At 36.5% G+C, this 20,981-nt stretch overlaps 1 protein-coding gene across 2 annotated transcripts; it reads right to left on the reverse strand.

Moving 5' to 3' along the window:
- Positions 1-307: 307 nt before the first annotated feature.
- On the reverse strand, positions 308-19,028 carry LOC105055871 (uncharacterized). Of its 2 annotated transcripts, XM_010937876.4 has the most exons (12): positions 18,724-19,024; positions 17,227-17,416; positions 17,049-17,123; positions 16,264-16,370; positions 15,379-15,439; positions 14,119-14,178; positions 13,971-14,045; positions 12,813-12,959; positions 7,006-7,060; positions 3,664-3,786; positions 1,725-1,957; positions 308-558 (listed from the first exon to the last, which is right to left on the reverse strand). In XM_010937876.4, exons 1-12 carry the CDS (start codon positions 18,783-18,785, stop codon positions 535-537), a joined length of 1,212 nt encoding a protein of 403 aa, XP_010936178.1. In that variant the 5' UTR covers positions 18,786-19,024; the 3' UTR covers positions 308-534. The 2 variants fall into 2 exon arrangements, with proteins under 2 accessions (XP_010936178.1, XP_010936179.1); XM_010937877.4 differs by lacking the exon at positions 1,725-1,957 and having other exon boundaries at positions 18,724-19,028.
- Positions 19,029-20,981: the final 1,953 nt, after the last annotated feature.

Raw genomic sequence — 20,981 nt, forward strand, 5'->3', positions numbered from 1 at the left:
AAGTTTGACTCTTGCACTTAACACAATTCGTGGCCATCTGCTAGGCCATGAACTTTTCTCAGCTTTCTTGTGGGACCAAAGATCAATAATGGATGATCAAAACCATATACTATAAGAAAAAACTTTCCATCATCGCAAAGATTGAAAGCAAAGATACACAAAAGAGATCAACAAAGAGGCCTTTCTGTATTCTTTTCTTGAGTGAAATATATACCCCAGATCTGCATAATCTGCCTTTTGGTCCCTACATGCAGGATCCGTGAGCAGCGAAAAACTGCATATGATATGCTGTTTTGCAAAGCAATCATGTAAGAGAAGGTAAACACCCTCAAGGCTTTTATTGACTGAAGCTGTTTTGATAAATCAAGCAAATGGAAATCAAGACAAAGGGCGCAGAAGTGAGTTGGTATACATAAACTGTATCGTTGTTTTCAAAACAGCGGTATCTTCCCGAAGTCATGGGTATTGGCAACTTGCTGCGCCTGCTTGGCTGCTATCAGAACACCAAGATTCCAGCAACAATCATGAAGATCATCACAGACTCACTGGAGGGTTTGCCTGAGAAAATCAACAAGTAAATTTAACATACAGCCTCTGAAATAAAACCTTACACTAAAAGTATTCCAACACGTCTTTCTGACGGTTCTATTAAGATGAGACTGATGTGATGCAAAACCTAACACGGCAAAATCTTGATCAACAGATGGCATCTGATAGTCAGTCGATTGTGAGAATGACATGGATTCATGCAGTCATATTTCCCCAGATACTTGCATAATAAAAAAAATGCACTTCAGAAAACTGAAATTTCTATGCTCCCAAACGAGCAAGAGTAACCTCATCTGTTGAAGTAGCAATCTATATAACTGGTTAAACAACTTTGCTAGTTGCATGCATCATAGACGGAGGCTAAAACAAAAAGCAAAAAACTTGCCAAAAGTTGCAGACAAAAGCCATCCACAATATAATACTTGACCAGTGAAGTGGCACCTGGGAACACTGGTCATTTGGGAAATCGGGTCAAGCAGGAAAACTTCATATATATAGCCACAAATATATTAGGAAGAGAAGGGTCATGACCAATGGAAGGATAAAGGAATACAGGAAGTCTGATAAATTTATGTTAAGAAGAGAAATGCTTTAGGCACTGATAAAGAAGCCAAAAACAGATATGGAAATAAGGAATCCATCTGGCAGGTGATGCCATGCAACCCAGCTAAAAAGGACGCACACACTACTGACCCACTTCTGGTGTTAACGCACTCAGCTGAGGTCCGTGAAACCATGCACCAGCTGGATTTCTGATTTTGGACGAGATTTCTGGATCACTTTTGAGCTTCCAAAGCATTACTCTTAGGTTATTCCGAGCTACCAAACAGTCTCTCATTATTATGGTCAAAGCAAAAGCCAAAAGCAGGCAGGAAGCAGACGATGCTATCTCCCTACATGTAAGAGCTTATGGGGGTTATATAGATATTTATAGGGTCATCATATTGAATATAGAAACTATTGCCATCATCTTTAAAAAATCAACACTTGTGGATCAGAATGGCATGCCGGCAATCTATGCCTCATATTGCAATGTCCTAATTTATAAGGGGAAAAATAAAATTACAGTACATAATCACCAAAGCTAGCACAGAGTAGCACACTGACACCGGCAAATCACTTCTTGACATTAATCATGATATGTCTCAGTTATGTATCCACATCAGAGAACTCACCTTGAACAAAAGGTCGTGTGCAATAAGTTCCCAAGGTAAAGAGATAGACATCAAGCAGCACTTGAGGGGCAAAAGTTCTAAATCAGAACTCCTGTTGGTAACGGCATAAGCATGCTTGGCCAACTCAGAAGCAGCAGAAGCTGCTCTATGCACTATAGTCCCCAGGCCAATACCCAAACCTCTCTTGGATAACTGAAGTGGTGAAGGAGGACCCGTGTACTGGTGACTTTGATCTACAATGCAACAAAAGCATCATTTTAGAGGTGATTAATGTCATCTGAGTTGTCATTTTAACAGGCAGGTAAATCCATCCCATCACTAAAAACAAGCTTAGAGAGAGATGCTGTTCCCAGAACCATATTGAATTATAAACATATTACCTTTCATATCAAATATTTGTAAAATCTAACCTGCCAACATACATAGCTCCAATGCTACCAAGAAAGAAACCCATGATTAACAAACACAGCTCCAATTCTACCAAGAAAGAAAGCCATGCTCAATTCTTAGTGTTCCAGACCATACAAAAAGAGTGAAACTCTCATTGTTTATCAAGTTTTCTGTAAGAAACTAGCAAAACAGGAATATGAACACCTGCTGCTAAGAACACATCAAATCTTAGGTATTAAATTTAAGGGCTTTGCAAGCTGGGTGTGATGTGTACGACATGTTGGCATGTTTGTATAGGTAATAACAACCTGCCAGTAGGCTATTCAGCCTTAATTCATAACCCCTCATGTTAGCATATTAAGGCTGACCCGATCACATATTGCCATCCTGACAATATTTATTTTTCCCCTTCTCGTGCTGCAAAGATGACAGTTGAAAGGTAGCTCAGACACCTTGTTGAACATCTGAGTACAATCCATGCCAACCAACCAATTCCCCCACACCATTCTCCAAAAATAGGGGTCCAGCAATTGTTAGAAGACATGAAGCATTTTTGTAGTGTTCTCTTTAGATGCACATTATTAGAGATACTGGCATCACTGGTCAAGGCTTTGAGTATGTCTGGTTTTAAATTCACATGAATCGTCTTAGAATCATACGTCGCAAGCCATCCACTAACCCATTTTGAAATTCTAGGGTAGGCTTGTACATATACCAAAATCTAACAAATTAATGATCTGATGACTAGTCTATAGGGTCAAAATAAAGAAATGCAAATACCTCTTAGCAAAAGAAGAAAGAATAGAAACAAAACCATTGCATCTAGTTTACTTAAAAAGAATAAACACCATATAAACTCTCTAATACACAGATCAGTTCTTATAGTTACATACTTCTATGGAAAAACTATTCCAAGTTTATATTGAATCTTGTCTGACAAAGCTCATTCTAAAGATAACAACTGTTTTACTTATCAATTCTTATTTGTAGACTCATGCCCATGGAGGTGGATGGAGATGGGAGTATAATTAAACATTTAATAGTCATCTTTGATTCTTTGATGTATTTTTCAATGAAAATGCTCCAGCATAATAGCCCACAAGCTTATCCATCTTCTTGGTAATAAGAAATACAGCCAAAGGGGAAACAATACATGATTTTCAATATTCTCTGGAGAAGATAATCTAGCGGGACCTGGTCTGCAGTCTAAGACAATTGTAGAAACAGAATTAACAAAAAAAGATTCATTTAGAAAGTGCCAAACATGAATATTTTGGTTGTTAGCACCATATTAAAGGTGAACTAAAGAACATTAACATGGAAATGTGCATGGATATAACACACAAGTCAAGGTTACTCACATAACTGACAATAGATTTAATTTATCAAGCATTTGCATTCAACTTCACAAGTATCTACATTCAACTTCAAATTTATGCAATAAACTAAAAGTGAGGTCATAAAATCACTTTAAAATCTGAAAAATCTTACTCATATGTCTTTGAGGAAAGAAATCAATCAAAAATTTATCAAAAGAAATTTTAGGAACCTGCTATTCCAGAGACAGCAACTTCAACTTCCCCACGCCCTCCAGGACCCCTCATGTAAAGCCTGTCTGTTTTAGCCTGAACATGACCAATTGATAGAAGACTCCCAAATCTAGATTTGCCAGCTGAAACAGTAAATTAAATGCTTCAAACTAGTTGTAGATAACTAACCATTCCCAGAAGGGTGCATAAAATTTAAACAAATAAAAAATATTGAATGACAACCATTTTGGTCAAAACAAGAAATTGCTTGCATGTTGCTATAGGAATATACATTGCTAGGCATCCTATAAATAACACTGCAAATAAAACTTATAATAGAAATAGAAAAGAGTCCAATCTGGGAGTGTCAGTGAATTCTTTGACTTCATGGAACAAAAATGGTACTGAATTTCTTTTTACTTTCTTCTTTTAATATTTATTCACCAACCTAAGTAACTAGATTACATGTAAAGAGATGTTAACTACCATATTATACTGCTATAATTCAGCCAAAAGTAAGCAAATATAGATATAATTTACTAGATTTCAACTAAAGCAGATTGATGACTGATCTAACTTGCTCAAATCATGTGCTTCCATATGAATGAAGTAATCATAATATCTATTTTCCTCATGCCAACTTATAAATTGGGGTAATTAGTAAATTGCATGCTAAAAGTCAATAAGCCTATAAAACAAAAAAAATAATGCAATCTTATCCAAAGAAAGTCTACAGATATCTAACTTCCTATATGTCTTCAATTTATGTTAAAGAAAACAGCTTATAAAAGAATTAGATTACAAATTTAGTCACAATTTCCAGTGCTACTGGATTTCAGTTTACTTTTAATGATAATATGGTAATATTAATCCTTTAATGACTAAATATTTTCAGAAAAAGATAACGTGATATCATGTGCACAAGTTTATACATTATAGACAGTAAATAACTCGAGTGCTATTAACAGTTGCAATTTTCATTCATTACATGATGTGTTTTATATGGTGTCACAAATACATAACTGAGCCCTCCGAATGCATAGTCTTCCATTCCTTCAGCAAACTTTCTGCACAGATTATAGATTACAGAATTTTCAGAAGATCCTGTAAATGAATCCTTAGTGTGATATGCTACTCTATTAAATTTTCAAACTCAAATCATTAGCCTATTTAGTAATGAGATCATATGATTGTTTCAGCGCATTCACCTCAAGTCTAGTGATACAAGAGCTTGGCATCACTATCTCACGACCTTAACACAAGTTCCGAGGGCACTCCAAGTGAGAATTAGCCACCATAAATTTCACTAAATTGCCTCCATGTTTCATTTCTTTTATCATCATATCACTGCCAGAACAGCCTTATCATATCCTCATAGTTATCTGCTTAGCCAAACACCAAAATGTTTGCTTAGAAAACACAGAGTAGATGCTAAAACAAGGTCCACTTTTCATATGTTTGTCCTGTTCATACCAAGCACATCAAGAACTGTCACCAGGTGCTTCATTGTTGGTCTCAGATAATGTACACAAAGAGAGCTATGAAATAGATAAAAAGGGGGAAGGCACTAGGGCCGACTGAAATATCAATAGTGCTTCAAAAGATCAAGGACCAAGACAGATCAATTTGGTTCTAGCTTATCCAATGATACATTAGAATCAGAAAATGCCAAATGATGGGGGAAGCATCTGGTACCCACGGACAAGAATAAAGGAGATTAGGAAAGTGCACTAATATCATGGAATTGAACTTATACTATAAGGTAACGGAAAGGATGATGAAATAGACATTTATAGAAGTGCTCAATTTTAGAAAACCAATTCAAATCTAGGAAAGTAAGGTCAATGATCAAGGTGTATTTCTCTTAGACACTCAATGGGAATATTTAGAGAAAAGAAACAGAATTTACAAATAATCTGTCAACTTCGAGAAAGATGAGACAAGTATCATGGATAGCTGTGGCGAGACAAGTGAAAATCCAGTCACACTCGGGGCATACACCAAGGACCGACACCAGGCCATTGTCTTCTTATATGAACTTAGAGGCTGGTATTCATCAAGATGTACTGTCTAGCACGATAGTTGTTATGACACAATTTGACTAAAGGACACAAGGTCAAGGTTGATTGCTGGTTCAATTTATGAAGGATAGGGGCCTAAAAGTCAATAAAGATTGAATAGTACATTTTAAATTGCAATTCACAAACTTAGATGGCAATGAAGAACGGTAAAAGCAATCCCAACAAGACTGGCATAAAGGAGAATTTACAATAAACCAGTATCTGAATATATTAAAGGAAAAACTAGAGGGATTGATGAAAATATATGTAATAAAATTAGAGATCAACAGATGTTATTTCTGGGTTGCTTTCATGTCTTAACAACTCAAGGGAAGTTTTAATAAAGCACAATAAGGCCTGCAATGCTATGTGGTTCCGAAGTAAGTAAAAAGATGGACATGGTAGAGTATATTGAGACAGCTTTGTGGTAAATAAGGCATGGCTGGATGAACATAAGCATGGTACAGATAGCCATGGTGCTACACATACAGACTAAAAGTAAAAGAAAAGTTATTGAGATAACATGGACACGTGCAACGAAGTCCTCTGAGCAAACAGAGTTACTCAAACCTTTGTGGGGATTAAGGAGGAGGAGAGGAAACTCTAAGCTAATATGGATGTTGCAGAAAGAAATTCCAACAAAGCTTGGAAATCAATTGGAAGCCGTTTTTAACAGAATAAATGATGCATAGAAAAGGACATGAAGCTGACTAGAGAGTTGAGGAAAATCTTGACTGTTATATGCATATACATATACGTGGAAGGGGAGACAATAAACTGAGATGAAAGTAGGACTTATATTTTTAAAAAGGTTTTCTGAGATGAAATAATGGCTATATTTAGGAGAATATAGAGAAACACTAATGGAAAGCATGCTCAGATGGATGAAATATGCCCACCAGTAAACATATACTAATATATCACCCCTAGGTCTGTTGATACCAAAATAATCATTTATACAGTCAGCATATGGGTTCTCATTTAAGAAGATTCATCTCCCTAACCCCAGTCCATTTCTTGCTTCCCTGGTGACTCAAAATAATATATTGAAACTGCTGGCCAAGTTGCCACTGAAATAATTAATCCGTATAATAATTAATACTAGGGTTTGCTTCTTTAAAGACTCAAAAGCACCGTCAGCCACTGCCCTTTATAAAAAAGGAAAAGAAAAATACAGACATACAAAAGATTTAAAAAATGTCCTAGCTGAAACTCATCAAGAGAGAAAACATCTAAGTTTAAGCACTATTTTTCAAGTAGACAAGATTAAATACAGGCCAAAGAAACATGTACAACACACACCATCATACGCTTCTCGAACCATCTGATAGCTGACGAATCCTGAGAAGAGAGTAAGCTGCAGTCATAAATAATACCCAGGTCAAGAAACTTACCTAAATGTCATCTAGTAATATAATATATGAAGTCAATATGATAATTCTTAAGAATAATGCATCAGATCAAGCAACCAACTAATATAGCCAACATGGCATTCAAAAGAAATAAAGAACCATGACATGGATGCTAATGACAGCATATGTTTGGTTTGCTCAAAATTTAAATTATTATTTTTAATTTAAGAAAAGCTTTTCTTCTTAAATTTGAAGCAATTTGTTCCCCATTCTTAAAACCAAACCCAGTAGTGGAACTATTATACAGATAGATTGGAGAAACCACCAAAATATCACGAACATAAATTATAAAAAATATTTTTAAAGACCAATAATCCTTTCAGAGGCTATAACCAGCACGTGCAACTTTATAATCATCCTTCACTAATCAGCCATATTAAGAAGCTTCATCCTGAATAAGATTCTTCCAAATTCTTCTGAACAAGACCTTACAATTCTCTTTGGAGAACATTTGACAGAAACAGGCACCTCTTCGAATCTTCATGGCACAAGTCCAATACAATTTCCATAACGCCACCACCCATTTTCCTTAACCAGACCAGTTCTTAAGGTTCCACTTACGTACTCAATTATCAACTGATCTTTCATAGTTATAATGTGACATGCTCCCTGCATTTTAGTGTCTCTGTACCACCTAGTAGTTGTAGATTATGTGCGTGTGCGTGCGTGCGTGTGTGTGTGTGTGTGTGTGTGTGAGAGAGAGAGAGAGAGAGAGAGAGAGAGATGGACTTGGCTACATTCAAGTGTAGCCAGACTTGGATCCGGTCACCTCTCCCACCCCCACAGATCTGCACCGATCCAAGAGTTGAACAGACGATCGGATCCAGGATTGGCTACCCTTGAATGTACCTAAGTGCCTAAGTCCAACCGTATACATACACTGTACAGTCTTGGAAGAACTCTCCCTTGATTTATAGGCATGTGCTAACTGCCAAGCTTTCAAGCAGTCAGGTCTTAGTCCTAGATATGAAAGGTGGATGGTCCACATCAGGTGGAACTCTTGCGCATATCTAGGCACCAACTGGTAGTAATATAAAGTTATTTTCTCATGCAATGTAGTGAAAGTTATAACACAAGCAAGCAACAAAAGTTAATCTAACTACATACAACTTTCCATCTTCCATCATCTTATGGTAGGAATTTCAAATTCCTACCATTAACAAACCATAAACCTTTATATTTTTCTTAAAAAAATGAGACAGCATGATATAAAGATTACCATTACGCCAAGTATGAACTTCCAGGTACAAGATATGCCAACAATATTTAATTCTCCAATTTAATTATTATAAATGTGTCTTTTAGTGTTTCTAGGCTTTATTAATTTGGTTCATGCATGTATCTTTTGGAGTTTGTGAAAGCATTTGATCATTTTCTTTTTTTTAGAAAGTTGTAAGCATGGAACATCGAACCATCTCGAACCAGATGGTTCAGGGCATTCCGAGCCATCCCAACAGCAAACTGGAATAGTTTGGCCGAGAAAAATGGCACACCAGATGAGGAAGAGGGAAAAAGAGGAAGAAAGAGAGAGAAGGGGAGGGAGAGATGGCACGATGCCGTCAGAGGCAGACGGTGGTCCGTTGAGGCCGTCGGAGGGCCATGGAGGCCTCCATGGCTTGGCGTCGCCCAATAGGACATTTAATCGAGCGAGAAAGAGAGAGGAGGGGGAGCAACCGTATTGGAGAGAGGAGCAGCTGGCGGAGAGGCTGCCGAAGGGCACCGGATGGCCGTCGTGGCCACGGACGACAGAAAATATGCAGATGGAGCCGTGGCTGTGAAACAGGGGCGATCACCCCTGTTCACTCATCGGATTTTCTTAAAAAGAAAGATGAATAGTGAAATCGGCAAACTCATTGCCGGCTTCACTATTTGAGAATTTTTTTAAAAAAATCCTAAGAAACAGTGAAGCCTGTAAATTTGTCGGTTTCACTGTAATCAGCATTTTTTTAAAAAAAACTCGTGAAACAAGGGTGATTGCCCCTGTTTCATGCTCGCGGCGCGCACCATTCGACGGCCATAGCGGCCAGTCGGAGGACCTTCGGCGACCTCTCCGATGGCTTTTCCTCCCTTCTTTTCTTTCCCTCCCCCCTCTCTATCTCTCTCTCTTGGCCAAGGATCAGTGGATGAAGTGGAGCCTTGGCGGCCCTCTGAGCGCGCTAGTAGCCCGCCTGTGGCCACTGCCAATGTCTCCTTCGGCCGCACTCTCCCTCCCTCCCCCTTCTCCCTCCCCTTCCCGCCCCCTCTCCTCTCTCTCTCTTTTACTCCTCCTGGTTCGCTTCTTTTCCTCTGCATTGGTTCGTGCCGGTTCGATCCAGTACGGACCCGTACTGATCCGTACCACCAGCCAGTTGACATGAGTTCTGGTACCGAGTCCGCGAATCTTGGTTGTAAGCATTAATACCTTATGAAATAAAGTGCCATGTGTTATCTATATAAAGAACAAAAATCATATGGGGTGGGCACCATAGAAAGAAAGATAGGGTTGGCTTCTGAGTTTGCCACATTTCCCTTAATGCCTATCGTAGAGCAGAAACCTAAAAGTCAAAAACTTCTTTTACTAATACAGTCGTCAATCCATGATTAAAAAAAGCACGACATTCTTTTTCTCCCTCATTTTCAGAACATATTTTTAACCAATACATACTTCATGGCTAGATGAACACACCAAACAAATTAATTATAAACTCAATATATACATCTAGATAAATCAATACATAGTCTTTAGAATATGGAATTCACCGATATACAGTATATGATTAGGTGATACATACTTAGCAAATTAGTCATTTAGCAATCCAATACACACATTCAAGCAAATTGATACATAGTTTCTAAAATATCATATTCACCAGTATGCACTACATAGTCTAGAAATACATAATTATCGACTTCCTGATACATACCATAAATTTTTTTTGATACACACCTAATAGTGATTCAAGATGCACCTTCAAGTAAAAAGCATATTCTGAAAATTGTGTATCGATTTACTTAGAGGCGTGCATTGGATCACTGGTGGATGTATATCAAAAAAACTTGTGATGTGTATTAGAAAGTCGATAAGTATGTATCACCCGACTATGTAGTGTACACTGTGGAATATGATATTTCAAAAATTGTATATCAATTTGTTTGAATGTATGTATTAGATTGTTAGATGACTAATTTGCTAAGTGTGCATTATTTGACCGTCTACTGTATCGATGTACACCATATTCTAAAAATTATATTAATTTATCAAAATATATGTATTGACTTGCTAGATTACTAGTTTGCTTGGTGTGTATTATTTGGCCATGTAGTATGTACCGATAAAAATATGTTTTACAAATGAATAAGAAAGAGAATGCCATGCATGATTTCTTTTTTTTTTTTTTAATCATGAGACTAATGATTCCATTAGTAGAAGTCCCTAACTATCGGACTTTTGTTTTAAAATGCACATTAGAGAAAATAAGGCAAAATAGGAAGCCCGCCCCATATTTCCTTCTATAGTGCCAGCCCCATATGATTTTTGTTCCTATGTAAAGCCATAGTGAATGGTAAAGATTGGATTATTTGACTTATTTATATTTGAAGTTTGGGGTGGATTCCACTTGTTATCTCCTTTCTCTACTTTCTCTTCCTCTTTCCTTATCTCTTCTTCCTCCTTTGCTTAACCCTTTATCATCAGAGTGAAGCAAATACAAGAGTGGTGCATTCCCAATCTTTGGAAGTTTCTATACACCACTAATTGAAAATTACCATTTTCCACTTCTAAACATACCAGAGTTGAGATTAAGGCACTTATCACAAGCTTATTATGCTTCACAGGGACCACTTAATCCTCAACAAAAATGTATCTGTACAATGTTACAAATCCCAAAATCAATTGAACCCAAAAGGATCAGGGTTCATAGTACCTCCAGAAAGCATGTATCAATTGACAAAATAAAATTCCTAATTTACTGTAATAGATGAAGTGGTCAGACATGGTCATACATGTAAGGCATGACAGGCAGAAGCAAGGTTTGCTGTTTCAATAGTGAACCCCATATCCATACCAACATGGTATAGTGTCAGTATCCTGGCATGAGGATCAATTCGGTGCACTGGCACTTGGTACGCCCCCCCATACTGCATACCAATTTAGTTCCAGTATGATACGATGTGCCCGGTACACACTAGTATCGTCCAGTACACCATATCATAGGCAGAAGGCTAAGAAGGGCTAATGGATGATCTATAGAACATATGATTCTAAGATGATTTATGTGAATCAAAAACCAAATAGATAAAATTCAAAACCTTGACTAGTGATGCCAGTATCCCTCATAATGTACAATTACAGATAATATTATGAAATGCTCCATGTCTTCTAACAATAGATGAGCCCCCTTTTTTTCCTCAAGGGGGGAGGAGGGGTGTGGGGGAGGAGATGTTGGGGGAGTTGATTGGGATGAACTAAACTTAGATGTCAAGGTGTCAGCTACTTTCAACCATTGGATTTGCAACATGAAAGAATATAAAGTCAGGATGGCAAAGTCTAATCAGGTTAGCACTAGCATGAGCTGTTATGAATTATACCTACTTAACCTATTAGAAGGTTCTTGTTGCCTATCCTGCAAATGCCCAACAGGTTCAACACATCACACAGGTTCAACACATCACATCACACAGGTTCAATGCATCACACAGGTGGGACACGTCACACCTATCTAGCAAGACCCGCAAATTTTTAACTTCTCAGATCGGACCCACCTGCTCTTTTTTTTTTTGAAATTGTATCGTTTAGCCTTCCTCAAAAAAAAGTGTCTTTTAGCATCTCCTTTGATTACTTTTTTTCTAGAACTGTCAAACACAATGAGTACAGCCAACGATCTAATGCGAAACTACTAAAGTAACATTTTCATATAGAATTCTTATAAAACCTAGTCAAAAATTCTGTTACCGATGAAGTAAATGTCCAAACATGTTCAACAGACAACCCAAAATATTTAACTTACAAAATGTTACTAATGGACCCACAACCAACACAATTGAGATATGCACGCCACGACTCATTTTTAGCAGGCCCATTGAAGTTGTTTCATGAAAAAACTGCATCCACTAACAGATGGAGCCCACACACCCTATGATGGTGAATAATTGACCTTTAAACAAATACAAGATCCTACATTCATGAATACTAAATTTGAATATTTATAGCCCCACAACTTGAGGTTTAGTGGCACAAATTGCTAAAATCATAATCCTGCTCCCATTTTTACCTTGGAACCACAAGCTACTACGAACAACAGAGAATTAATCAGTCTATTTCTACTTGTTTCCACTCATAGGTGATCTGGGCCATTTCCGATACACAAAACAGGTCTTCCTATGCTATTTCTATTACCATGACTCTTCTCCCTACATAGATATGTATTCCATTTTGGTCAAATGAACTAAAACACTTCCTTGTTAAATATGCAATGAAAAAATATGAGCTATGACAGCATTAGCTACTAGCTTAAATTAGAAGATTACCATCTGAAGCATCACATATTTGCAATTACAATATATGTGGAGCTGTTAACATTTATTGTCAATGATGCATCAATTATAGCTTGAGTAAAGCAGCTATTTCTGGAAAAAGGAAAAAAAAAAAGGAAAAACACATCTTTACATGTAATGAAGGATATTCTTTTGCGTATAAACATTTTGGTAGGTAAATTGAACCTTGGATGACCTAGCTCTCTCTGGATCATTCTCAAGTCTCAAAGACACACTAGAGTCGCAGTCAGGCTGATCCTCTTCTGCTGGAAAAGCTGCCCCACCATGTGCATTAAGAAGTACACAATAGCAATGATCTGTTTCCGACAAAACCTGCCCAAATTGAACACCACTTTTTTATCTCACATTTTTCTGATGTATCAAGGAAAGACAGTTCAAAATGAGTACATAAACTAGAGGCTAAAAGTCGAGTTAACACATAAAAGTATGATCATGATCAGCACAGACCAGACGGCCATGATCAGGAAAGGAATATGCATTGTGGAGACAGAAGAGGGAAGAAAACTTGAAAATGTGAAAAGCATTTAAAATAGAATCAGGATGGAGAAAAGTATCCTTGATACACTCAGATGACAAAGAATTCACAATGCTGATTTTTAATATTTAAGATAACACATGTTAGATAATGGTCAATAACTCAATGTTATATATGTCATAAACTATAATACCAGCCAAACAGAAGAAAGTTATTGATAATGGGTAAAAACTTCTGCTAATATAGAAGGACCTACTTTAGAACACTGTGCTTTGAGCTTTTCCTAAACCCAACCTTTTATTCCCATGTTTAAGCATCTATCTTGCCAAATTGAAATGTTTACGAGGAGACCTGTTTTGGACCTCATGGTATTAATTCCTCTAATTTTATTAGTTCATAGAAAGACTAAATAGTCAAAATAAATTTGGTTTATGTTAGTGCAAATGCAAGGCAGATACTAAAGTCGTCAATGGGTATCATGGGTTAAATGGTTCAAAGAAAAGAATGGCTTCTTTTATCTTAAAATACATGTTAATTTATCTTGTCATATGTAAACCAAGAAAACTATGATATTAACTAACAAACCTCATGAGACATCAGCAGAATGACTTATAACCATGTTAGCCATCAATCATGAGGCTATAGACAGAATTCTAAGAAAAGGTCTATGATATTGAAACAAAAGGATGAAAGAATTTTTCAGATCAGCATACTTCACTTGTTTTCAAAATAAATAGTAGTTCAGATATCCATAACACTGGAACTAGTATGAAGAAGATGAGAAGCAGAAAGCATGAATTAGCCCTCCAACTGCAGTACTAAGAGCAAGTAAAAGTAGGACATCTCACCACAGCATCAAAAGTATCATCAAAGTCATCAACTGCAAAGCAAATGTTTGGGTAGGCAGGTAGTGTTTCTACAGCCTGAAAAAGAAGATCAGATGGAATTATGAATAAAAGAAAAATATGACTATCGAATTTAAAATGATAGAAGTACCTTCTTATGGTCCAGATGAAAATTAACACGACTGGGAGATGCATAGACTGTCTTTACAACCTGTTTCAATGCGTATGTAGACTAAGATAAGGGCCATTTCACACTATAATCTGAAAATCAGATCATCAATTTGTAAATAGTTAAGACCCTAGGTGTAGAAAACAAACAAAGCCAAAATATAGGCCATTGCATGTAAAAAGGACTAAAAGATGATATTTTAATATATGGAAGAACAAATGAGTTATGTACCACACACCAACCTTGAATGATAAGATAGTAAATTTCTCCTTCATAGATATTTTATTCATATTATAAAATGTCAAAGATGTAAAATACAGAAAAGATACTCTATCAGAATGAACCAGAAACAAGCACAAACTAGAGAACATCTTCAACTACAACCTACATGACTTATGCCATCTACATGGGCTAGACTAGAAATATAAAAGTAGAACCAAGAAAAGTTTGTGAATTTTTTATGACCAGCTCTCAACCTTGCATTGACCTTTCCTCTGATAACTGATGGATTCCTGGTTGTGGAAATTAGGCAAGAAAGTGTCCCACCATGAAATCTGATAGAACAGGTGCTAGCAAGGAACGCCAACCTTATCAGGGATGCTCAAGCCTAAATAGCAGCCCTTAGAAGATTCCCTAAGCATAGAAAAAGCGTACACAAAGATGGCCGATTTCAAAGCATGTTCTAGGGAAATGTTTTCAACTTTGACATAAAATGTAATGGAAGTAAACAAACTAGGATACAAGTTGAAAAGAGACTAAGGATCCAACAATAAACTATCTGTTATGAAACTTATATTTTGATGTTCTCCATCAGGTCAAAAGAAGATATCACAAGAGGTGATAATAGTCAACAACTATCTTCTATAAATGATCTAGAAGTAAATCTCTGTCGGAATCAATTAGAAAAAGAAAATAAAATTACAGCCGTAAAATTTCAGTAATCAAAGAGGATAATAGTTGACAACGTCAATTCTCAAATAATTTTCTAGTCCAAATTAGACTACCTTAACATACATTTGCTATTCTGCATCTTTCTATGCAAACATCCTGCCATCCTACGAAAAACAAAAGCATCCAGAAGATACTTCCAAGTGATGATAGACATGCAAAGCCCCTGTGGTTTAGACTCCCAGTGAACAAGGAAAAGAACCTCCAAGATATAATGCAGCTCTCCTGTGTTCGTGATACTAATCCCTAAGAAAGAATATTCTCAATATATAAAGAACCTGATGATGAATATACTTTGTATATGGGAGATAATGATGTCACTTCTCCATTTTGATGTTTGTGCAGATCCTGTATACTGCAAAAGTAAAAAAAAAAAAAGAGTAAAAATGACTACTATGTTAAGAACTAGAAATGTAAGAAAATGTATAAAATTGCACCATCAAGTGAATGTGCTAAAGAAAGGGAAAGATGCAACTGACTTGGAACTTGGAAGGAAATGAAATAACTATAATAATTGCAGACTCTAGTCTACTAAACTGAGATGGGAAATGAACACTGTCATTTTAGATGCCTAGATGTCAAAAATTAGCTTAGTTTTGCAAAAGCAAGATCTCAAGACATGACCAATGCCAAGCAAAACCACCATTTATGTAGTTTCATGCAGGTATGGAAATCTATTATACCAACATTATAGTATGGACGTACATTTGTTAATGTTTGTAACAAAACCGATAACTTGTTTTTACACGTCAAACAGTTCTCTGTATCTGTTTAGAGAAATTCAAAACAAGACCAAAAGGTATAACTGTATAATAAACTTGAATGACAGGTTCAGCTGTTCAAGTCTATTCAAGTGAAAGAAGATTAATATCAAAAAAATATCATTCTTTGATGCTACCATCAACTAAGAATTAGGTTATTTATATAACTTTCAGACTTCAAAAATATAGCTTTCATCATCACATTCCTCAAGGATTTGTTGGTAAAGTTTAGCTAATATAAAAACTTGTCCTCAAGAACAAAATTAAATTAACTCGATATATAAGCAATTAGACATCCCAAAAATATTCATTTTAGATGAAAAGAATCAAAGAACACAACTAGACCCATCACAAGGCTACCTTTGCAGTGTCAAGAAAATAAGGATCATATATCTGATAGGCAAGGGAGAGGATATACCTACAAATTGCAACTGTAACGGTGAATGATGTGTGGGCAATCAAATTCAAGTAAAAAGAACGTCTCCAGTCCACATCTGCACAATTTTCACCAACTACTTTTTCCAACTGATTGACATGAAGATCAAGAAATTTCCATTAATAATATCAACTCTTAGCCAATATTAACCATCAAAAAAGTATGCCCTATAGCAAATAGCCATTCAAATATACCTCAAAGCAATAATCTCCCAAGGTCATAGAAGCCCCACTAATGACATATCGTAAGAAAAGCTGTTTAATTGTTTACAAGGAAAGCTAAAGGAGGAATAATAGCTAGGGAAAAAAATGAATTTAGAAAACTGCAATCAGGGTAGGAATGTTCTAATTCCACACAACACAAAATCAACATTCTCAAACACTTCTTAAAACCCAGTTGTACAAAATCCTAACTTCCATTTTCAAAAAATTGCAAAATCACATAAAATCATGGTGCTACAGTAGTTGGACATGCACATCAAATGAGGAAAGGGCTCTAGCTTAAGTTAGCCACAAAAAAAATTGGAAAAGAAAATATTTCAAAGGGCTCTAGCATAATTTCCAATACTTAGCACAACACAATATTCTTTGAAGTCTTCTAAATGAATGCTGTTGAAAGCTAGCCATCTAAATTAGTACCACTCGAGAGAACTCTTTGATTTATAGCCGTCAAAGGAAATTATAGATAGAAATCAACTATAAAAGATAAAAAAAACACTTTAAAAAGCTAAGAATGTATTCTGAGTTTTTTCTTTTTTTTTTAAATACCTGAGGAGCCCATCTACGGACAAAAAAGGGAGGATGGCCCTCCATAGTGTCATTGAAACCATACCCATGCAAGCTCTGTTAGTAACAATACAATATGATTAGTTTGACAAAATGAAAATAAAAAGATAGCAGAAATAGCACATTCACTGAAACAGTGGGCATTTGGTTAGAATATTACCATATTTCTAACAAAAAAGATAAGGTCATCTTCCTGACGTCCTTTTGATATCCTACCATGTATAAAATACAAATCCAACATTTTATGCCAAAACTGAGCATCCATTCCGATGTCTGATGCATCCTGTTCATCAACTGCCGTCTCACCCACCAAGTTAGAATGCTTTCTCACCATGCTCAACAGTTCATACCTAGCAATTAGATGGTTGAAGAAAAAAATTAATAATCAAAAGAATGTTTGACGTGAGAAGTTCCACTCAAAGATTAGGCTCTCCAGTACTCTCAAGCAGAATACACTTTACAAGAGGAACATCTACTTTGGCAATAAAATGTTTCCCTGATTTAACTAGTCACTTGTGCAGGATATGGAGAAAACATGGAATGTACATCAACATACTGATCCAAAATCTAATATTTCGAGGAGAGAAAGGGAAGGAGTGAGGAAATCAAGAAAATTAAATATAAAATCTTCCTCAATACATCTAAAAGATTATAACATACTAAGAGCTTGCAATATAAGTATTACAAGAGAGCATCATTCCCCTGACCAAGCATTGTAGAGATACTAACAAATGAGTCTAGAACAACAAATATTATACCGAGGGTCCGTTTGATTGGGGTGTGTCAAATTATGGGATAATCTGACGATTTATGGGAATCATTTATCTGAAAAAATAATTGCGAAGGAAAATAATTTTTATCACGTTTGGTTGGTAAAAAAATTACTCCTGAAAATGACATTAAAAAAAGATTACTACATTTGATTGAAGATAATCCTGTATAGAAATATAATAAAATTTATAAATATATCCTTCAACATAAAATAATCTTTTAATACTAAGATAGCATTGTCATCTTCTATTAGTTTTTATATAATGATTATAATTATATAGCCTTTTGCATAATGCTATTTCTATCTTAATTTTTTTGCAAAAGCTCTTTATTGAGTGAATTTGAAAAGACATCGGAACAAATTCAATGATCATATATGCAACTTTATTGGAGGTATTTTTGTCAAGTATAGATTACCACCACTCGAGAATTTATCAAATACCAACCCCCCATAGTATATATTTTACCTTCTCTCTTTGAAAAATAAACATGGGTCCATCAATTTTTTTACCATATCTTTCTTTCATTTTTCATACCAAACATGGTAATCCAACATGCAATTCATTTTTCTATGCCGGATTACCCCCAGCCAAACAGACCCTAAAAGTAAAGGCGTATTAAGGCAATGAGAAACCAATTATGTATTCATATTGCTAGCAATTACTGCAACTCTAGATTGGAACAACTGCTAACAATCTACCTCACGAGAACATCTGATCGCATATGAAGCACGAGCAGCATCTGTGCAATAGAACTACCTTAGAGCCATAGAACACAAACCATCCGATTCTTGTAAAACCCTAGTTTCGGCAGCATACAAGGGATCGAAAGTTGGAAAAACGAGATCACGGACGAGAGAGAGCGAGAGAGCTTGGGATCGGGATACCTGGACGGGTTCCCTTCGTCTGAGAGCGCGCTCGAGATGGTGATCTCCTTCTCCTTCTCCATCTCCCGAGCATCACCAAGATTTCCAAATTATTCGAGTTTCTTCTAGGGTTTCTAAAAAGCTTCCTCCGCCTTGGAGGAAGGGAACAAAAGAGAGTGGGGTGGGACTTGGGAGGCGGTTGGGATCGACGACGACTGCTGCTCCCAGTGCCGCGCGAAATCGGACGAAAAATAAAAAATCCGAAAGAAAACTTAAGAATTCAATACAGCAAGCTCTATTTTCCTTCGTCGTTATCATTTTATATCCATCTCTTTTCGTTAAAAACAAAAGTAGAAAAGAAAAAACGAAGGAGACGGCACGTACCGACCACGCTGAGGCCGCTAGCGTTGGTCGCAGCTGCACGTGAGACCAGGTCAGGTGTGGATTATACACTGAACAAACCGTCCAAAGTCCCAGCAACGTGCCCAGCTGCATGAGAGCCATATAATTACGAGCTAGAGGGCAATGTGTGTCAGGTACACGGCCATGTGCACTTTTTGGTTCATGATCAGTTCAATTATTCACAGCAATGGCACAACTATGTCGAGCAATATGGACATGTGAGTGAGTATGTGCTTGATAATAGAACTCTAATTAATTTGAGAAATGTAACGAGCGATTGAGCTGGACCTTCTGGTTTGAAATATAAATTAGTGAAGATCATAACTCTGCCGGTCACTTGTTCATATAAAAAAAAAAAAAAAAAAAATCCCAAAAAAATTTGTACCTCAGTACATGAAGCACCGCCGATATAATGTCTTCCGGTGATGGTTGCACCTAACAGGGTTTGGCTGCATCTTTTGTGTGAATGAATGGTTTGTTGATCTTCTTTCATGACATCAATGGTTAAATTGTGCTTTACACAGTTCCGAACGCATTCTAATCTTTTCTTGCCATATATTAATACAAATCACGATATAGATGTCATGCTTTGAAAGCCCTGCAAAATGTTATCCAACTATTCACATTGCAAAAGAATATCAATCAATTTCCTGCACAAAAGTCATAATTTGCACCGACACCTGATGTTCTTGCACGTCTCAAATCACAATATATCACGTGCTACATCTAGGATGCTTGCAATATATTCATACGATATTAAAAGCTGATTATTTGTCTCCTCTATCTTACAATATGGTAAGTCATTTTTTTAATGTTTTATGATAAATTAGTCTTTTAGTTTTAGCTAAGATGGATCAGAGGGAAAATTGGGCTTGTTGACTGGAAAGATATTTCCTTGCATCCAGCATTAGACTTGATACCACTTAGGGAAAGATCTCACAACTTGTAAGTCCAGCGGAAAGGTAGTTGAGTTCTGCAATGATTTTCACTATCAAACAACTGAAAGAATGGCCCAATCATTGCATTTGAAAGCAGCGCTAGAAAGCCGCTATTCAAATGGGGATTCGCAATATTGCTTGGTACTCGTGGAACTCAGCTATCTAGAGAACACAAACAAATAAATTGCCACAATCAGAGAATTCTGGAGGACCTGATGAATAATACTACTATTTGATGAAGCCACAAGCCTTCCTGATGCATGATCTGGAGCTAACTGATTCAGGGAAACACTAGAAGATCGTAACAGGGGAAAATCATATGATTTTGTTTTTATTTCTGTGCTCAGATTGTCATCAGGATGTGCCTTCATCAGGTTGGATTGCTACTATTATGTTTTCTGCAGTTTGCTCTGCTTTGGTGGTCCTCTTTTCTGGCCTTTGACACCTGCTTGGGAATTTATCTTGGGTCAAGTCAAGTGGATTCCAATTTGAGTTGCTAGCTAAATGAATCCCATTCTCAGTAGCCGCTTGCCCACGACGTTTTAGAGTTGTCACTACCTAGTTGCTAGCTAAATAAATTACTGCACCATTAAGGGTTGTGCAGCCCAATTAATCCTCCTTGCTGAACTCTTAAAAGAAAAATGAACTAGTTTTTGTTGGGACCGACAGTAGAAGCGCTCATATAAATAATAGAGAAAATAAAAAAAAATAATACAAGAATTTAACATAGTTCGATTCCTCAAATAGACCTACATCCATAATCCCAAAAGAGATATCTCCACTAAAATAAAACTACCACAATTTTTGAACAATAGAATTGCAAATCCTCTCTTCCTCGTAACTCCTCAAGACTCTGATTACACCCTCTTAATTAACCCAAAGCTTGACTTGTTGTGGTGCATCTAAACAAGAACCAGAAGGGCCTATTTATAGAAGCAC

Source organism: Elaeis guineensis, chromosome 13 (genome assembly GCF_000442705.2).
Source record: "Elaeis guineensis isolate ETL-2024a chromosome 13, EG11, whole genome shotgun sequence".
In the NCBI taxonomy this organism is placed as follows: domain Eukaryota; kingdom Viridiplantae; phylum Streptophyta; class Magnoliopsida; order Arecales; family Arecaceae; genus Elaeis; species Elaeis guineensis.